The 18,980-nt window shown below is 36.7% G+C and overlaps 1 protein-coding gene across 4 annotated transcripts in view; it reads right to left on the reverse strand.

Annotated features, from left to right (window-relative positions):
* The window catches only part of FAM13B (family with sequence similarity 13 member B), a 51,947-nt gene that overhangs the window by 21,120 nt on the left and 11,847 nt on the right, over window positions 1-18,980 (reverse strand). For all 4 annotated transcript variants that reach the window (XM_075509365.1, XM_075509362.1, XM_075509366.1 and 1 more), the window contains exons 3-9: window positions 18,339-18,529; window positions 17,670-17,882; window positions 13,473-13,650; window positions 12,722-12,866; window positions 9,895-10,052; window positions 3,050-3,091; window positions 1,882-2,037 (exon numbers count right to left, since the gene is read on the reverse strand). In XM_075509365.1, coding sequence (XP_075365480.1) covers window positions 1,882-2,037; window positions 3,050-3,091; window positions 9,895-10,052; window positions 12,722-12,866; window positions 13,473-13,650; window positions 17,670-17,882; window positions 18,339-18,495 — 1,049 coding nt within the window. In that variant the 5' untranslated portion in view covers window positions 18,496-18,529. The remainder of the gene's footprint in view (window positions 1-1,881; window positions 2,038-3,049; window positions 3,092-9,894; window positions 10,053-12,721; window positions 12,867-13,472; window positions 13,651-17,669; window positions 17,883-18,338; window positions 18,530-18,980) is intronic.

An 18,980-nucleotide genomic window follows, 5' to 3' on the forward strand; every position in this document is an offset into this window, starting at 1 on the left:
ACATCAGGGGTTTTTTGGGTTTTTTTCCCCCCCAACAAAATTATTCTAACCAAAGATACTGGTAATATCTACAATTTCAATCACATGTAGGCAAATTTAATTATTTATGTAGTTTATATATACTTCTGAGGTTTCCTACAACAGTACATGATAGATATATTAAAAAGTATTTATTTGATTCTTGTATTAAGGGTCAGGCACACATCCCCCACTTACTATGCTAACCTAAGGAATAAAAGTGCCAACAGCCAGAAACAATGACATATTGAAACTATGGCGACTAGATAAAGTTGCTGGGGCTATGCTCCTCTCAATAGTGAAGCCAGCTAGTTTACAGCTAGTATCACTACATTCCCCTCCAGTAAGAAATCCCATTTTGCCTAACATTTAATCTTCCTAGAATTCAACTTAAGGCTTGTAACAGATTAAAACTAACTTATACCATATTTATGTTCATATATTCTTTACATGCCACCATCCCTGTTACCACATGATTCTGTAACTCATCACAAGCCTTCGAGTTCCTTGCCTGCCTTCTCCTCGCTCAACCAAGAATTCCAAACCACTTTTAAAAATGCTCCTCCTCTATCAGATATACAGATACTAAACAGGATGGTTTGGAATTTAACATTTTAACTCTATTTTCTTAATCCAGCAATTATTTTAAGTTAGTTGTAAGAAATTTGCACTGGATCACTGCAATTTTTAGTTATTCATTTAACTATGTGTTTGCCTTGTGCACAGTCTGCTGGCAACACTGCTTTAAAGGACCCAGACGACCTCTTTCAAGAACGCTATCACGTATCCTCTATTACGGTTAATCCACAGTGGAACGATGATCACAAGCATTTGGAATAGTCACTGTGCCAGAAAAGCATACTGGTTTCAAACCTGAAGTGATGGTACTTCTAGTCTCTGCTTCTGTGAAGTCAGCCAGCCTTTAAAGCACTTATGCTGTAACTGAAGGAATTCAGCTACAACAGGTCTTTCAGGCAATTACCCACTTACTTATAAATTACTTCAAAGATATTAAATCTCTAACACTAAAACTCAGTTTTAATTGATCATTACCAGCAATGATTATTACTTTTATGATCAACTGCTGACTTTAGTCTGTTGTCACAGATAAGACTTCCAAAACCAGTAAAGATTGTACAACTTAGAAAACAGCATTTGAGTCTCTGAATACTTCACATATTTCAGGCTCTGAACCACAAAGGAATTTAGGTATTGAAGTCTTAACTACACATTTTTGGAGTTTGGGATTAATCATGACCATTTATTTTTAACAAAGCACCAAAACGTACCAACTTCTCAATGCTGCTATGGCAATCACTACACCCATAACCTGGCAAGATTCATAATAAAAACAAAAGCTGATCAAATGAGGCTGAAACTCTGTGCAAATAAACTCACAGTGCTCATTCTATCCATTTTTAGCTGTTTTGCTGACACTGGCAGCCAAAGCAGTAAAATAGCTATATTGACGTGGAAAGATAGGGTAAAGAAACTGAAACGGCACCTACAATAGCTTTTGTATGGTAAAATTGTGTCATAAGTAACATCAGTGCAATAAGAACGGAAGCACTGGGGTAAATTTAAGTTCTTGTGCTACTCACACAGAATTCAGCAGTGAAGCAGTTATACTTTACAACATTTTTAGCTATAAGATCAATTTAAAATATTTGCTTCAAGGGGTGTTGATTACTGGCAACTGATGGAAGCCCATTTGGTTTAACACATGAGATAAACTGAAGTTAATAGCAAGTCATCACTTTTGTTTTGAGTTGAGGTGCGGGACTGGGGTAGTTTGTTTTGGAAGAGTTAAGATATACAATCCTATGGACTTCATTACAGATAGAAAAAAAAAAAAAATCTTACTGGTTGTTAGATCCTTCCTCATCCCGGCTGGGATTTTTTGCTTCATTGTTACAGCCCAGTCTGTGTTGCTGTATATGTTTAAGATCATTATCTAAACTGCTCTGCAGGTCAAAAAGGTGCTGTTCCACAGCTGCTCTAATTGTTCTTTCTAAAATGCTAAAAAGAAAAAAGGCAGAAAATTCGTATTTAGAACTCTCCCTTTGCATTGATCAACTATGCAGAAAGGCAGAGATAACAAACTTCACACGACAGGAATCTTTGATGACAAGTACTTCAAGGCAAAAAGAGACTAACTTTTCCAAAAAGGCCATGGAAATTACTGCACCTATCTTTAATTTCATAAGATTTACATAAAGTATTATGAAGTCTATTAACAGTATTTAAGAGTAATCAACACACTACAATGACTAACTTCTTTTTAATAACTATAAACAAAAACTTATAAAAGCCTAATATATTAATGTGACAGTAAAATCCTGTGTCTGTAACAGGTTAGAGTCAACCCTGGAGCAGGTACTGCTGCAGCACAGCTGGCTGTAACCCCTCCTGAACAGGGCTGTAACCTTAAAAGGCAAGAGCCAACAAATAGCAGAGACAATGAGCAAGTACCTGCTGAAGGACACAGGATATACTCAAAGAGACATCAAAAAAAGAATAGCATTCTTTAAAAACAGACTACTCCGTTGAGTGCTTCTTAGCCAGTTTATCCAAAATAAGCAATTAGGCCTACAAAAACTCTTCCCATAAGGATCTTAAACTATTTTACCCCATTTTTAACTCTGGAATTGTGCATTTTTCCTCCACATTTGTAGATGCAATTCCACTGAACTGTACTCAATATTAACAACTAGAAGTGGTGCTAAAAATACAATGTGAATGCTATTATAATTTTAAAGTCAAACACCTATGATGTATCTAAGTATAAAACCAAAGTGTTTTGGAATCTAGATTCTACCACACTGTGATCTCATGCTTCTGCAGTCAACAACACTGACACATTAGGTTTCTCCTGCATTAGTGTTAAATGCCATAAGTGAAATACTTCACACTAGAACATCTTCATTCGTAACTGTAATCATCAAACCTACTGCATTTCTTTTTCTTGAAAGACATATCTTCTATGCATGTTCTAGTAACAGCACAGTTCAAACATTTTCATTATACTTACTCTGCAGAGGCTGGCAAGATACTTATGGGAGAGATATGAGCACTGCAATAGAGAAGAAATAAGTTCATGTAATGCAAAAACTTATCACACTAAATAAAAGTCTTGAAGTCAACAGAAAGCAACTTAGAAAATACTTAAAGACTGCATGTAATGCGGCTAATAAAAGTAGAATAAATATGTAAAGAAAACACTGATTTGCAGCCCATTTATTATTTAGATGAAGAAATCTTAAAGAATGCCATCATAAGACAGAAAGTTGTAGAAGTAGCAATGCAGATTTCCATCTCTCAAGAGCCAATACTCAGTATGTTATGCAGCTATAAGCTCTCAGAGGTACAGTCTTTCCCATGGGAAACACTAATCACTTAGTCTCCAACGATTTCCTGACACCTTGCTTAAGAATGCAGATTTTAACTTTACTGCCTAAAGCAAATTCCAAATCACTCTGCTTTCCTCCACAGTTGCAATTCATAGAGATTCTTCCCTGCCTGTCAGACTGTTGCATAATTTTGTTCTGCAACGTTCACAGATCTGCAGCGCTCTCCAAGGACAGCTACATTTCAAGTGCAAGACAGGTACCTTCCAGAGCTTTTGAGATACGAGCTAGCCATTTGTAAAACATTTGGAAATCTCCTAGCACAAGCCACTTCAGCCTAGAACATTAAAATCCTAAGGGGGTGGAAGGGTGGAAGTCAGCCTAACTAACACAAGTAAATTAATTAACCCATGTGTATGTGGTCCCCCTACAATTTTCCATTAATATGATCAAAATTCTCTCATTATAAACAGAATACTTAAACTTTAGACAAGGTGACAGTAAATATGCTAAGAATGAAATAAAAGAAGAAAACTCAACTGTAAACAGCAATGAGTTGCAACTTACATATCTTATTCAGAAAAAAAAAATACTAACTTCATTTCAACTAGGAGGTGGGGAGGGAGGTAAATAAATGCTTTTTCCTCCTATTATATATAACTAAGCTCAAACAGCTGAAAACCAAAATTTTAGTCTACTCTTTACCATTCAACAACACTGTTGGCAGCCAAAGTTTATTTTAAATATTATTGTCATGAATGCGTAAAGTAAACTCTGAAATACAAGGGAGCTTGCCGCTCCACTGGAGAACTGAACAGGTACTACCTGTGCAAGATAGTTCTGACTGATATTAGCCTTGCTTGCGCTAAAAAACATAGACAGTCTCTCTGCTTACCCAAGAATAGTTTTAATACAGCAAGGAATATCTTGGTTAGACCTTACCAAGTTTATTAGTAGTTCCACCACCAGAGAGGTAAGATAATTAGACCACCTCAAGCAGACTTTCTATTTTTTCTTCCTCTAAGTAGATGAAACACAAGCAATAAAAGACTTTCAATTAAACACTAGCTGATAAGGAAAGTAGTTAAAGTATTTATTTAAAAATAATTATGCCCTTTTGCCTTAGACAACTTGTACTGGGCCAATAGCAGAGTGCACCGTATTTAAACACCGCCATGTAATGACTGAACAAGCAGGTGCTCACAGAAGTTTTTAATTTCTTTTCTTTCCTTTTTTTTTTTTTTAATGGAAACTTGATTTTGAATCAAGCTCATTTTTATGATTTGTGTGTTTGTTTGCCTAGGTGAAAAACCAAAGCAGATCTATTCCAAATACTTTGACGGAACAGGCAGCTCTAAACTACTGTTTCAAAACAGACATTGCCACATAGCTTTGAAAAATTAAAACACCTGATGTAGAAGCCAGATCTTGTAGACACTAAACTCAAAGCTGCTCGATCAAACAACTGAGGGTGAACACTGGCATTTCAGTTTTTTCTTTTAAACAAAGAAATGGTAACAAAAAGTTTACAACTTATTTACATTTCATTGATATTTCTGTGCACAGAAGTTCAGCATAGCCCTACTACTTGTTCAAAGTACGTTTTCTGATAAACACATTTTGTTTTGACAATACTTGAAATAAAAAAATGAAGACATGAAGCTGGGAGTAAGTTCAGCTTCGTGAACAAGATAAAAGAGAGGAGGAGCATGAGCAAGAATCTCAGCAAAAAAACCAGTAAGATTTCAAAACACGAAAAAAGTTTAAGTATCCGATCTCAGTATTTTCAGTAAGTTCTACAAAAGCTGTATTCTAAAAGCTATGCTTACATTCCAGAAGTACTAATACATAATTGTATACATTGAAATCAATTTGCTATTAAAACACAGTCAATCCTAGGACAAATTGGGGGGGAAAAAAAAAGGCAGTATGAGCACAGAACACTGCAACACTCTAGTTGTAAAAGAGAGCAAAAAAATTCAGTCAAGGGCACAAGTACAAATACTATTTATAGGAAACTGTGATGGCCTGGAATCCTTTTATTCTACCACTTGAGACAATGAGGAACTGTGTCAAGAGTGGGAAGAATCAAACTCATCTCCAAAGAATCCAAAAGATTTCAGACATGGTTCACAACAAAATTTTCCATCTTGCTGCGTAACCTTCAGCTCCCAGCATAGGGTCATTCAGCAGTGCTTTTATTAAACACCTTTAGATGCATTAGAGGTACTCAGCAAAAGATGTGCATAAATCAGCAGTATTGCAAAGCCTGAAGAATCCTCTTACTACCTAAAGAATATCTTGGGTCTTCAACTAATCACTTTAGCAATTAAGCACTTTTTGAAAGAAATGTGTCAATCGCTCTTAGCTGAAAATACATTACAACTTCCAAACCCATGTACAACAGTGCAAGGATACTTTTTAAAAGCTGTAATTTATACTGCTACACAGAGCCTTAACGCAGCATGACACAGCAAGCACAGAAAGGTAAACATCTTTGTTTCATAATGCTAACCCACTCCCGAGAATCCTTTTTGCACTGTCTCCCTACCCATAAAAAGTCCCAGTAAAAACATGCCTTGAGATAGAAAAATACATTAACTAGAGACAAAACATTTCCAAGTTTTTCTTGGTAATTTACTGACAGTACACAGATTCTCATTTCTCATTAAAAAAAAAATCTGTTGTGACATTATTTCATTTCACAGTATCTCCAAAATACATTTCATCTCACACAATTTTAAAGTTAAAAAAAGTCTATTTGCAATCATATCAAAGCAACATTTTCCTTTCATATATTTACCTGTGCAGCAGAACTTTACAGGCCATTCTGATTATTTTTGCTATCCCAAATGAGCACTTCATGTAAAAATGCTTCATTTGAAAAACAGCAAAGCGTGATGTTGGCTGCTGGTTATGCATACTGCTTGCTGGGATTCAATGGCTGCTTGTCAGGCAGTACTTCTGGAGTGCTGCACTAAACCCTGCAGTCTAAATAGAAATAGACTGCAACATGAGGTCACTCCTGACAATAAGCTGCCCAATCAACACTTGAAAGCTTTCCTAACATGTTGTTCACAGATTTTCTAGGATGGAAGTAGGGACAAGTATTTGGATGTTAAAAGAGAGCGCTAAACTAAAACAGTAATACATTTTCTAGCAATTGAGGCAGTTGTTGTATTTGGCTAGCCTTACTATATATGCATTTTGTCTCACTTTGTTGCTGTTAATATTACTGCCTCTCTCACTGATCAGAGCTAATTAAAACAAAAAAGGGTTAACAAAAATATCACACAAGCAGTGAGGAGCTTGCCCTTGTCATTGCATTTAATATAGACAAAGCAAACTGTTTACAGAACTTACTACTTGTCATATCTCATATTTTTACACACAGAATTTTGAAAAGCCCAAGGAACATATCAAGAGTTTTTATATTAGGCTTTTGACTGACAATATTTGAGATGAACTGCAAAAAGTAAAGCAAATACTGCTTGGCAAAGCACAGTGATGAAAAATTTGGAATAATGACAGAGAAGGATTCTAAAGTGATTATTTCAACAGCACGTCTTAAAAGTCAGCTGCAATGCTGAGTCAGTAATTCTTTTCTCCGAAAGTCAGGACGGCAAAACCGAAAGAGCCATGGTGAAAAGGCTTCCAATAAAGGAGAATACAATGTTTCCTTTACATACACAATGTCAACTTGTGTTCAACAACTGCTCCCCGATTGGGTAACGGGCTTAAAGATCACTCAACAGGTTTATTTTAAATACCATTTTCAAGCAGTCACTAAATCAAACTGCATTAATGATTACCCACATTCTCACCAGATCCCCCTCTAACTCAAAGTCAAATTAACACCATGCAGTGCATGAAGGTCATATGTTTCAGAAAGAACAAAACAGAATGAGTAAAGAAAAAAGGTAGTGAGCAAAATTACAAGCAAGTTATAGTCCAAATAACTAGAAGGAAGGTCATATACCCCATCATATGAATCAAGATAACCAATCTTTAACATACAGAACATGCAACATCAGCGTTCTTTTCCTTCCCTCCACAAAGAGGCCAAAATATACAGATATTCCATTCCCAAAATCTGACAATAGCAGAGAGGCAACAAAACTCCAGCTGAAGGAACTGCAAGAACCATGTTTAAGATCTACTTCTCCTCCTCTTTCCTTTATAAGCTGCTGCAGGCCCTATGTCAGGACAAACATCCCAATAAACCTGCACTAACATTTGCTTTTTAAATTATTTTTATATATATATATACATATATATAAAGAAACTAAACCAAAAAAGGCCATTAAATGCATACTATGAACACCTTTAAGTTTGGAAAAATATTTACAGTATTTATAGTGGTTAAAAGTTTAATAAAGCATACTTTCTCATTCTCTGTAATTTTTTTTAAATGTTTCCTGCAGTTGTTCTGGTTTTACAGTCAAAATTCTTTCTTCTTCTTCTACAGGATTCCTCCTTATCCTTCCCCACAAATTATGTAAAATGCCAACCATAATTAATGCCTATTAATTTTTAATTAACCCTAAACATTGAGTAAAAATGTTTTTCTCTTCAGGCTATCCAATTTAAACTCTCAAACATGTTGAGTTTGTCACTACTGCTGCACTTACACATTCCACAAGCAGCTAAATACCTGTGAGTAGTTAAATTGCTTTAAAACTTTAATTGGAAGAAGGAGCACTTTTGTAGAAATTCCAATTGCAGCAATTTTATTTTTTTTTTTATTTAACTCAAACTAAAATTAAACCACTCTATTGCTGACAAGGATAATTAACTATTAAAATATAATTTAAATCACAAAACAGAATTATGTTTCTCTCATTATTTTATATTTTACAAATTCTTCTAATGAAGTAGAAGGAAGTGTGCAGCCAAGCAGCCGAACAGATTTCAACCTGAAATCCACATTCTTGAGACTACTCAGTCTTAGGCAGTAAACTTACTTGTGATTTCCCCTGCATTTCTTCTGCTTTTAGTCACACTTTTCTTATAGATTCTTCCTCACCCCTCCCTACAAGTTCTTACATGCAATGCCCGTACCTAACACATGCTGTATAGCTATGTAAACTATAATAGAAGTAAAGCAGCCTTAAAAATTAAAATTTGTGTACTACAAGCAAGTAAAACATAAACCTGTGTATTACAAGCAAGTGCAAATAAGCTCTCAAATGGAAGTACCACTTTAAGTTAATGCATCTCCTTTATGAGGATTGGTCTTAATTAAAAGCTGACTCCCACTCCAATGCTCCTGCCTGTATTACACTTTGCAACTTCCAAACTCGCTCACAGCTCTCTACCAGCAGATCCTATCCAAAGAGTGTCTGGCTCTTAGGCAGGTAACACAGGTCCCTCCAGCTCCAGCAGCCGTTATACCTGTTTGGACAATGCGAGACCTTGGCTTTCTATGCATTTTTCTAATAACTTTTTTCTAAAAAGCAGTTAACAATTAAACCTCAACTTGTGCATAGGTGCCAGTCATGTCACTCCTACATCGATATAATAAAAAAACATCAGCCTCCAAGATAAATTTAGTTGGCAGAGTTTAAATTAACTGAATAAGGATCTTCAGGTGTCTTACAAATGTATTAGCAAGGCAACTTTCACAAAACAGGGTATCCAGAGCCTTCATTTCAACTCAAATTAAGGAGACTTTCTGGACCTTCAAATCAAGTGTTTTTGCAAGCAACCCATTCTACAAAGTCTCACATACAACCTTACAAAATGCCATCTTTACAGTGCTCAAAATTTCCTCCACATCGCTCCTACTAAAGGCCTTTCTAGAACATCTAAATTCCAACCTAGAAAACATTAAAGGTCAGTATTACCCCACTTGCTCTCCACTATCCTTCTGGTCATATATAGTTCCTCTTCGTCCCTGGTGTTTTCTCCCTCTAGCATATTTTCAGGAAGTAATCACAGCTACAGAGTCTTCATTACAATTGTTTATGAAACATATTCCACTGTTCTCTAGTGAAATAAGAAAGTACTTTCCTTATTTAACACCTGACCAAACTGGGCATAAAAAAAAACCTGGACAAACAAGTTCTCACAGGTTTAGAAATGAATTTGGGTCATGTAAGGACACATCTCTACTCACTAGCACATGACAAGAAATAGTCCTAGGATTTCCCCCTGAAATAGAGTGGTGGAAAGATAGCACAGAATGGGTTTGCATCTACCAATATTCAGATTCTTTTTCTATTTCTGCTACAAAATTTTAATGTTTAAATACCACTTTACAGTTTCACTAAAATATGCCCTTTTTCCCTTTCTCTGCATAAATCACCATAGTTAATCCAATCTGAGTTCTACAGGGATTCCTCTTCTGAATTTGAGAACAGTTATTTTATCCCATATTTTACTACTACAAGAACTGCACCTACTTCTAAAGCTTCGGTTGGTAGACACCACCACTTATCTCAAAAGCCTGACAGCTTCTCTCTCTCTCAGACAGAACAGACTATACTCCAAAGTTTAAATCCAAACTCCAAGGCAGAAAACAAGTTACCTTGTTGATGCTGTAATGCTCCTGGAATCCGAGAGACTCCCTGTCATATCTAGATGCACCACAGCTGGCCTTTCAACAGGTTTCTCTGTGCCATCTTCTGGAAGTTCTTCAGACTGCTCAAGCTTTACATCTTCCTCCTCTTCCAAGAGATCATTTATCTAATAAAAAGATTTATTCGCAGTTAATGGCTTGAAAAGTTCTTTTAAGAGGTTCAAGGAATTAAAAGAGCTTGAGAGGTATAAAAACAACATACTTGTAATTTTTCAATTTTAGAAAAACAGGCACATTATACTTGCTTTTATGTAAAACCATACATTCCACATCATTAAAAAAACCTACATAACCCTTCTGAAACATTGGACAAAAAAATGAAGAGAGAAGCACCTTTGATGCAGTAAATGAACACAAGCAGAATCAAGAAGCAACGAAATCCCAGCCACACTGAAGTCACAAGGCACAGAACCTTTCTTCCCCTACATATAAAACAGGGACGGAATACTCTCCTCTATTCCATAGGTAGCCTTATTCATATATGAGAAGCATTTTCAAACCCTTCTATGGAAGGCAATGTAGAAGTCTAAGAATCCAAACTTTTAACATACTGAATGAATACTTATAATGGCAAATGTAAGAGCAAGAGCATTGAGAAGTTTCTGTGAAGCCCCTTGTCTATTTTTGTTTCTTTGTTTCCAAACACAGAAGATGTTTTTACTGAAGCAGTAAAATACAGCCAATTTAAAAACTAAAACAATATCGCCAACTGACAATTCAATACAGCCACCGTCATTTTTTAAAAAGCAACTATGTCTAAAACATTAAAAAGGTACACACAACAAAGCTGTGATTTGCAAAACCACTCTGTGATTGATTACTGATCTCCCAAATTTGCAAGCCCAAGAATTAAAGTATCAACAGTAGAAAATATGCTTTATAATATCTGCCACACGAATATAAAACAAAACCACTGAACTAAGAAAAATTGAAACTTTAGAAGTTTAAGACTACACAGAAGGCAGAAAGGAGGTATGTATTTAAGAGGGGTGTGATATATTATATGGCACTACAGTCTGGGCAAGAAACATATTTATCCCTGACTTTCCCCTGTAATTGCAAGAGGATGTGTCAGTGAACCAAGGGCAAGCCCACCCGCACACAGGCAGCCACCAGTGGGGCTGTGGCCAGTGTGGACAGTGGCCCTTCTGCACCCCACCGCGCCAGCCCGGGAAGGAGCCGGACCCAACAGAAGTGCACTGTTGACATCTGGTGGAGACACCACGAAATTAAGGGGACACCCCACCAGGCCTCAAAACTCAGGGGGAAAAACAAAAACAAAACCACACACCACACACACTGTTATGCTCAGGAAACCCTTTTGCTAAAACATATAATGACCCTCAGACAAATCGGTTATTTCAAAGCATGAGAGCACAGACCAACTAACTATACTTTAAAGAGCAGTTATCCCAACCTCAGGCAATAGCCCTCACCCTCCGGCTGCAGAAGTTACAGCCCAGCTATTTTTTTTTTTTTTTTTTTTTTTTTTTTTTTTAAACAGCTTCGTGCATGCAGCAGGGCTGCGTCACTTCTCGGTGCTAGACATATTCCTGTGAAGAGCTAAAGAGACAGCAAACACTGCAAAGCTGCAGCACTTTGCTAGAAGAGCTAGCAGAGCAGAACAGAACTTGCTGCCCACGCTTGGCAGACCAGACCAATGGGTGAGGTGTCTACTGCAGTGAAGAGGAAACAACCAGCTGCCCTAGTACTTGCCTTACCTGTCTTGCTAGAGGAGGCGTTTGTGGGATAGTCAGGCTTTAAAAATTCAGTATTTCTTCTTATCTTCCTTAGCAACTGCGGGTTATTTACCCTTTTTCCTCTTTAAAGAAAATATATCATTTCTGAAGCCAACTGTATATGAGAAAATTCAGTTTATAGCTTTCCATATTTCTGAGGAAGGGTTTGAGCCAAGATTTTATTAATAATTCATGAACCTGGCTTTGATGATACAAAAAGTACTTCTTCCGTGCATTATCACTTATATACCACAACTTGTTAGAATTTAAAAAATCTGCCAACAGAAGAAGGTTGTATCACAATACCACATTTTCATTTCTCTAACAACTCTCCACCTCTATTTATCCCAACATGACATGGTATTTTACTTCACAAAACTAAATATGTTGTGAGGAAAGGCAGAAGAGTGATAATGAATACCATAGTCACATGGACAGGTGAATCTGCCGATCCTGGCAGTTGAATACTAGGACCCACAGTATTTCTATTCTACTCCACTTTGCTTCTCTAATTTCAACACTTTTCCCCACTAATGTCAAGATGATGTTTTGAAGTCTTAGAATCAGAAAAACCATTCAAAAATTTTGGCACAGGGAAACAGCGGTGATAACATCATCAAGTGCAGTGCGAGACCCTGCATGTTTCTGTAAGACACACCTAGCAATATCATTGACCAAGACCAACAGCAGCACCATTTTGCATTCGCTTAGAAAAACAGTTCTCCATTCCTAAAAAGGTAGTTAAAAAACTATACTGTTTATATAGCATAACAACAGCTATGTTGGGCAGGATATCATTGTTGGTTCAGTTCCTATGTATTTTTCTACACAGCACAGCTATACTTACTACAAAGCAACAATTTCACAAGCGTACCTATATTAAGAAAATGCATTTAAGGAAATACCAGGTTTTGTCAGTTTGCAAGAAACTACCAAAAGCCACACTAAAGAAAATTATACTTCAACATATCTTTCATAAACATAAATGTGTATAACAGATACTTAAGTGATAACATACTGCCATTTAAAAGTCTTACCTGCTCAGTTATTGAGCTTAAATCATTAGTAGATGAAAAATCTTCCTCTTCATTTTCAAAGAATTCATAGTAGTTCTCCAGAAGTCCTGCCATTATTCTGCTAACTATTTCTTGTTCTTTCAGATCCTCCACATCTGTGTAAATGCTAAAGATTTCAACACTGTTTTAGTTTAAAAATCTAAATCCAACTGTTTCCCCAAAGAACTCCTGTGAATGACTTCTATGACTAAGGGCTACACTTCACACCATTATCCCTAATCCATTCTGAACACACAGAACTTTAAGCATGCCTTCACACTACTGCATTATAAGGCTTTATACTAGTTTATATTTAAAAGTGATGAAATAACAACTATTTAGTCAATTAACTTTTCGTGAGGAATATTTAAAATACAAGTATTTTCCTGTTGAGAGGAAACCCCAGTATACGTTTGTACTTTAACAGCTTTCTCGCTACAAATAGTAATCTTACACACTATCTCTAAAACATTCAAACTTCAGTATAATTACAGAAATGCAACAATCAAATCTGTGGTTTCTAATGCCATAGCTCATAGACAAGCTGTTGTTTAAATCCAAGCAAAAGACAGAACTGGGGTGAGGGAGTGGGGGGGAACAGAAAGAAAGATATTGGCCAAAACATATTGCATACTTCCTACTGTTACTCATGGACTAGGAAAGACTTTAGGCTACAGATGTACACTGTCAAATTCACATAAAAACACTGCATGAACTTTTATAACTAACTTACTGAAAAACATCCGGGCCAAAGACTGCAGCTAAAGAACTTGCCGACCAAATTTCTTCATGATGCGATGCTACGTTAGCTAAAAATTTACACAGAAACTTTAACAAACTGTAATTAACAGGTGGAAGCTGCTGCAAGAGGAACCTCAACTTTCTTCCAAATTCATCTTCATTATTATAATCTGAAAAATGTAATTAAAAATATTTTAATCACAGAAATATCTGCTTTTTCACATTTGATATTTATCAACTTTTTGACTCTGACAAAAATTACTTACAATTAATTTGACAACAATTACTTACAACTAATTATGTACAACTAATTTGGTCAGACCACAGCCTAAAATGTCAGAATTTGACTTGCATTTGTTCGGTCTGAGATTCTCATACTGAATTTTTCCATGGAAAAAGGGAAAAAAAACCCCACCCCAAGCCCCAAAACTGAACAGCCCACATATCTGAAGCGTATTTACAGCAGTAGTACTTCATAACAATCTATCTGTCCCGGCATCTCATCCTCTCATTTCAGTCTCTGGATTACTCTCTTCCTCTCTGATCTTTCCAAGAGAGGCTGATAATTCATTTCCTATTACATCACTCTTCTTCAACGATGTCAGAGGTTTGAGGGGTGGTGAAGAGGCAGGGGAACATAAAAAGACCCCTCCCCAGTCTTGTTTCCATAGCACAGTACCATCAGATTACTTTCCCTAATGATAAATTAAACTATAAATTTAATTTCTTCCATGAAGCAGAAATTGATAACCTAAACCATTGGTTTCCACCATATTCTTCTCTGCAAGTCCAATCAGTAGTTTTCAGCATGTTTTCCCCTATTGATGCTCACTCAAGTTTCTAATTACATAGGGCTAGCTCTTCCATACCCTTTCATTTTACCACTGTTATTTAACAATTGCTTTGCAGAAGAGCTCAAGAGACAGCAACAGCTCCAGAGATAGTGAGTTAACTTAAAAGCTAGTTAAATTCTCCCCGTTTCAGGCAAGCTACTTGGACATTTTTTCCTCTACAAGCATCCCATTCTTAATACTCTACTTCCTTTTATAATACTTAACTGATGAATACAAGCAATCATCTTAACACATACTTAGCTTGAAGCTTGCTGATTCAATTTCAGACCTGAAAAAGGGTCACCATAAAACTTCCTCATTCTCACCCCACATTTAACTATATCCTTCATCAAAATATCTCCCCATAAATATAATTTGTTACATTATCAGCCTTACAGGCAACAAGGTTCAAAGGGTTTACAATCATTTGTACCTAACAGAAATTCCATATAAAGGAAAATAAATGTCAGGAAAGCAAAACGGGAGAAAATTTAATACGAACAGGCCTCCCCTTCTCCCTCAGACATTTGAAAACTCTTCTTAGACCAGTTAGAAACAGAAAAGGATGTTTGAAGATGATGAGCAGTCACTCTGCCTCTCTAAATGAGAGAGCCAAGACATCCTAGTCCTTAATATCAAATCAAAGGGAGTAAATTCCCTGTTGTGTATGTACAGTAATACCAAACAGTAACTGTGCAGGACTTCATTTCCTCAGACACAGTCAACATTTACAGTATTTGAATACAGGTAACCAGGCACAGAAAAATAGTTCTTTCAACAGAGTAACACAATAAAATTAATATATTATTGTTAATTTTTACTCTAGAAATGCGTTTAGGAAACAGAACAGCAAAAGAGAACTTTTAAAAAGTACTTTCACAAAGTATACCTTCAAAAAGAAAGGGAGCAAGAGTGAGAGGTGACAGTCAGATCACCTTGCACATACGCATATAGATGTTTTGTCTAACCAATCTGTCCTAAAATTTCGGTTCTAAACAACAGTCAGAGACCTGAGGTGAGAACGTTCTTACCTGTAACTGAAGTCCTCTGACAGTAAACCATGGACACATACTTCTGGGACACATGGCCTAGCACATTGGGGTCAAATTCCCACCATTAGGCCTGCACAGAACAAGCCTCAAAAGATGTATATAAGGCCACACCTTGTTGTGTAACTAAGTTGTTTTGAGAACCAAGCTTAACCTAATGATATGGAAGGCCTGCTAAAGAGGGAAAATACCAGAAGTAACACATGGATCCAAAATTACTACCACATTCTGCATTTCTGCAAACAATTCCTCTGCCTAAAATGCAGCTGATAGTGTAATTCCGGAAACTAACTGAGGTATGTCTATCAGACAGTCAAAGTACCAAAAGCCAAAACCTGAGTAGAGGAAATCAAAACTCTAATTTTAGTATCAGGAAACAGTGTTTAAAGGTTCATGTGTTTTGATTTCCTTGGTACAGATAACTTCAAATCTTTCTGAAATTACTTTAGTTTACACTTTAAAAAAAAGACAGTAAAAGACAATAAGCTGCAAGTTTAAGTGAAGTTTCTCTGTATATTTAACAAAAGGGAACTAAATGAGGACTCACATGCTGAAGAACAGCTCTTTTCCCAAAACAACCCATATGTAAATCCTTCCACAATCATCTAGTCAAAGATGAAAAAACCCCAATTTTCACACTATATTGTACAAGTCATAGAAGGGAATTACACTGTCACACCAAGTGAGTATACCTCAATCCCATTTCCAGTCCTGATAGATAACATTGCAAATCAAGGTGCAGCATTAGCTGAGCAACCAGCAGCATTCTGCATTACTGTCTTAACAATCCTTTTGTTATTTATCATCATCTTTTTTGGGGGGGGGACGGGGACGGGGGGGGGGGACGGGAGATGAGGGGGGACGGGCGGGACACGACCACCACCACAGATAACTGTTTACTAGCTACTTATGTCCAATGAACCATGACATTAGCAACAGAAACCATATAGCAGATGTATCACTAATGAAATTCCCTATCCACTTCAGTTTCTCATTACTGCACAGGACAAACAAACAAACAGAACTTCAGCCTTAACAAGCTTCTCTGGTCAGTAGCTTCCAAAAATTGTTTCCAGTACAAGACTATTTAGTGCCTCACACATCAGTGTTCAGACTCTGCTCACCAGCTACCCCACATTCAAAATTTCAGGATATACAGGCTACCAAGGGAAGAAAATGAAGCAGCTTCACACTGCTGAAGATGACTCTCCAGTTCAGCACTTGGTAAATATAGCGTAACAGCATATGAAAACCACGCTATACTCACCCATCCTACAAATCAATTCCCACTCTGAACAAACAGGACTATCACAAGGGTTATCAAGTTCGTATCAGGAATAAACTCAATAACAGAAAAATAAATCAAACAAAAATGTGCATCTTACAAAGCAAAACAAGCCTAGCATTTGGAGAGAAATACAAATTGACACTGGAAAATGAGCAACACTCCTGAAGAGTGACAACCAGCAAAACCATCAGTTATGTCAGAGGGTGCAGAACTCCAACATCAACGTACCCTTTAAGGACGTTACTAATGTACTGTTGCAAGACAAGCATTTTTGCTAGTCAAGTTATGAATCAACTCCAACACCACTCAACACAGCAGAGGCCAAAGGACCCAGGAGAGTGGATACAGTCAGACAAGTTGGGAACTGGTAAAGAAAATACTGTGCCACCATATGGGTGTCAATTTGAAAGGGCAAGGTTTTGCAGTATATGAAAAAAACATACTTAGCAACAACAATATGCTGATGACAGGTTTTTTTTCTTCCTACAAATGAATTTTAAACTGAAAAAAATCCACAGTGCGAGAGCAAATATGAGTATAGGGCTTGAGGTCTCTTCTCCAGTATATGAAAGCTTGAAGCGTCATGAAAGCATTGGCAGAGTAAGTGAAATTCAGAGGAACTAAGAGAAAACACAGACAAAAGCATTCCCTAGGACTTTTAAAGCATCAGTGGTGGGAAACTGTCAAACAACGTTGACTCCAGTGGCTTTGACCAGTGTCCCAGTATTCATACACAAGAACATGGAATATTCAGAACTAATCAGTTTGATATGTGGCAGCTTCACTATTTTCCTGTGTGATGGATAAATTTTGTCTTTGAACCCAGACTGAGGTGCCTAAAAAAAGACCTATTTATTTGGGTTTTGTATGAAGAAAAGGTATATTTGAATGCCTCCTGATACACACATTATTACACAGAACACCAAAGACACCCTAGTGCCACTACAAATCTCAATTTAATACTGTTTTTTACTCTTAAAATAATAAAATAAAAACACTGAATCAAAAATAATTATTACCTTGAGAAAGTTGCATCAAATGTATGTGCAAACTGCCTGGGATAACTGGCTCTGGAAGTTCTTGAAGAAAAAATCTAAGAAGGCTAATAGCTGAGGGCACATCTGCTTCTTTAACCAGGTCCACATCTTCTCCATTATCATATCGCTGCCGAAGCCACTCCACTGTCTCAGCATTCCCATTGACTTGAAAAAGTCCTTCTTGTTCCAGACCCCCTGAGTTAAGTTGCAGAAATAAACTTTTAGATCTAGTATGGACAAATATATCAGAAAATACTAATAATCAGACATGCACAGTTCACATACTGAAAGAAAGACTTTCTGGACAACAGTTTTGCAAGACTTCCAGCAGTCCTTTTCCCAGCAAATACATTCTTATGCCCAGCTAACAATACAATAAGGTGAATGTTAGCAGTACCTAAAACACACCATTTCCTATGGAGTACCCTACTGAGCTGACTGCACTAGTGTTAGCTAGAAAACAGTGAAAATCAAAAATAACAAAAGGAGTAAAGAAAGAAAGTGTGTATCACCAAAAAAAAAAAAACCCCAACCCAAATGACATCCAATTAAACATAAGTCACTTAGGAAAACAAATACTCTTCAAAAGACACAATCTACTCTGTAAGAATAACAGCTAAATATATTGAAGTACAGCAAGATAATACATACCATGTTCCTCAATATAGTCCACGACATGGCGGACTATGAATGGAACCTCATTGTCTGGTTGCCCTTCTTGCTGCAGCTCATCAAGTGGAATTCCAAATATTTTGTTAGCAAGAACAGAGTTGCAGTTACTCAAGGAAGGGGAGGAGCTCTTCCTCATATCTTTTTGCAGCCAAAAATCAAAGCTGTCTTTTCTATCAAATAAGAGGAATTAAAACCAAAAATCATACTTCAGTGTACGCTGTTGAATGTATTGATCTGTAACACAACGTGTTTTAATTACCTTATGCAAATATTCTCCAGTCTCTCTCAATCAGTTCACTGATTTAATGAAAAGTTCTGTAATGACTCCAAATACAGCTAACTAGATAAATGACTATTACATAGGTGTTCTGTTCAATCCTCAACAGAGGACCGAGAAGAACATACATACCAGCAAAGAAAATTCAGAAAATTCTAGTTACAACATTGTTACTTAAGTTCTAAGGTACTTTGGGAATGCTAGATTCTTCTGTACATTTTCTGACAGTATTTATCAGTCAGGCTTTGAAAATCCAACACAAAAGCCTCTCAAGAGGAAATGAAACTACTGGATCATACCAAACCAAACCCCCAAGTTTTAGTAACATGATATGATTACGTATT

The sequence above is a fragment of the Mycteria americana genome, chromosome 8 (genome assembly GCF_035582795.1).
Source record: "Mycteria americana isolate JAX WOST 10 ecotype Jacksonville Zoo and Gardens chromosome 8, USCA_MyAme_1.0, whole genome shotgun sequence".
In the NCBI taxonomy this organism is placed as follows: domain Eukaryota; kingdom Metazoa; phylum Chordata; class Aves; order Ciconiiformes; family Ciconiidae; genus Mycteria; species Mycteria americana.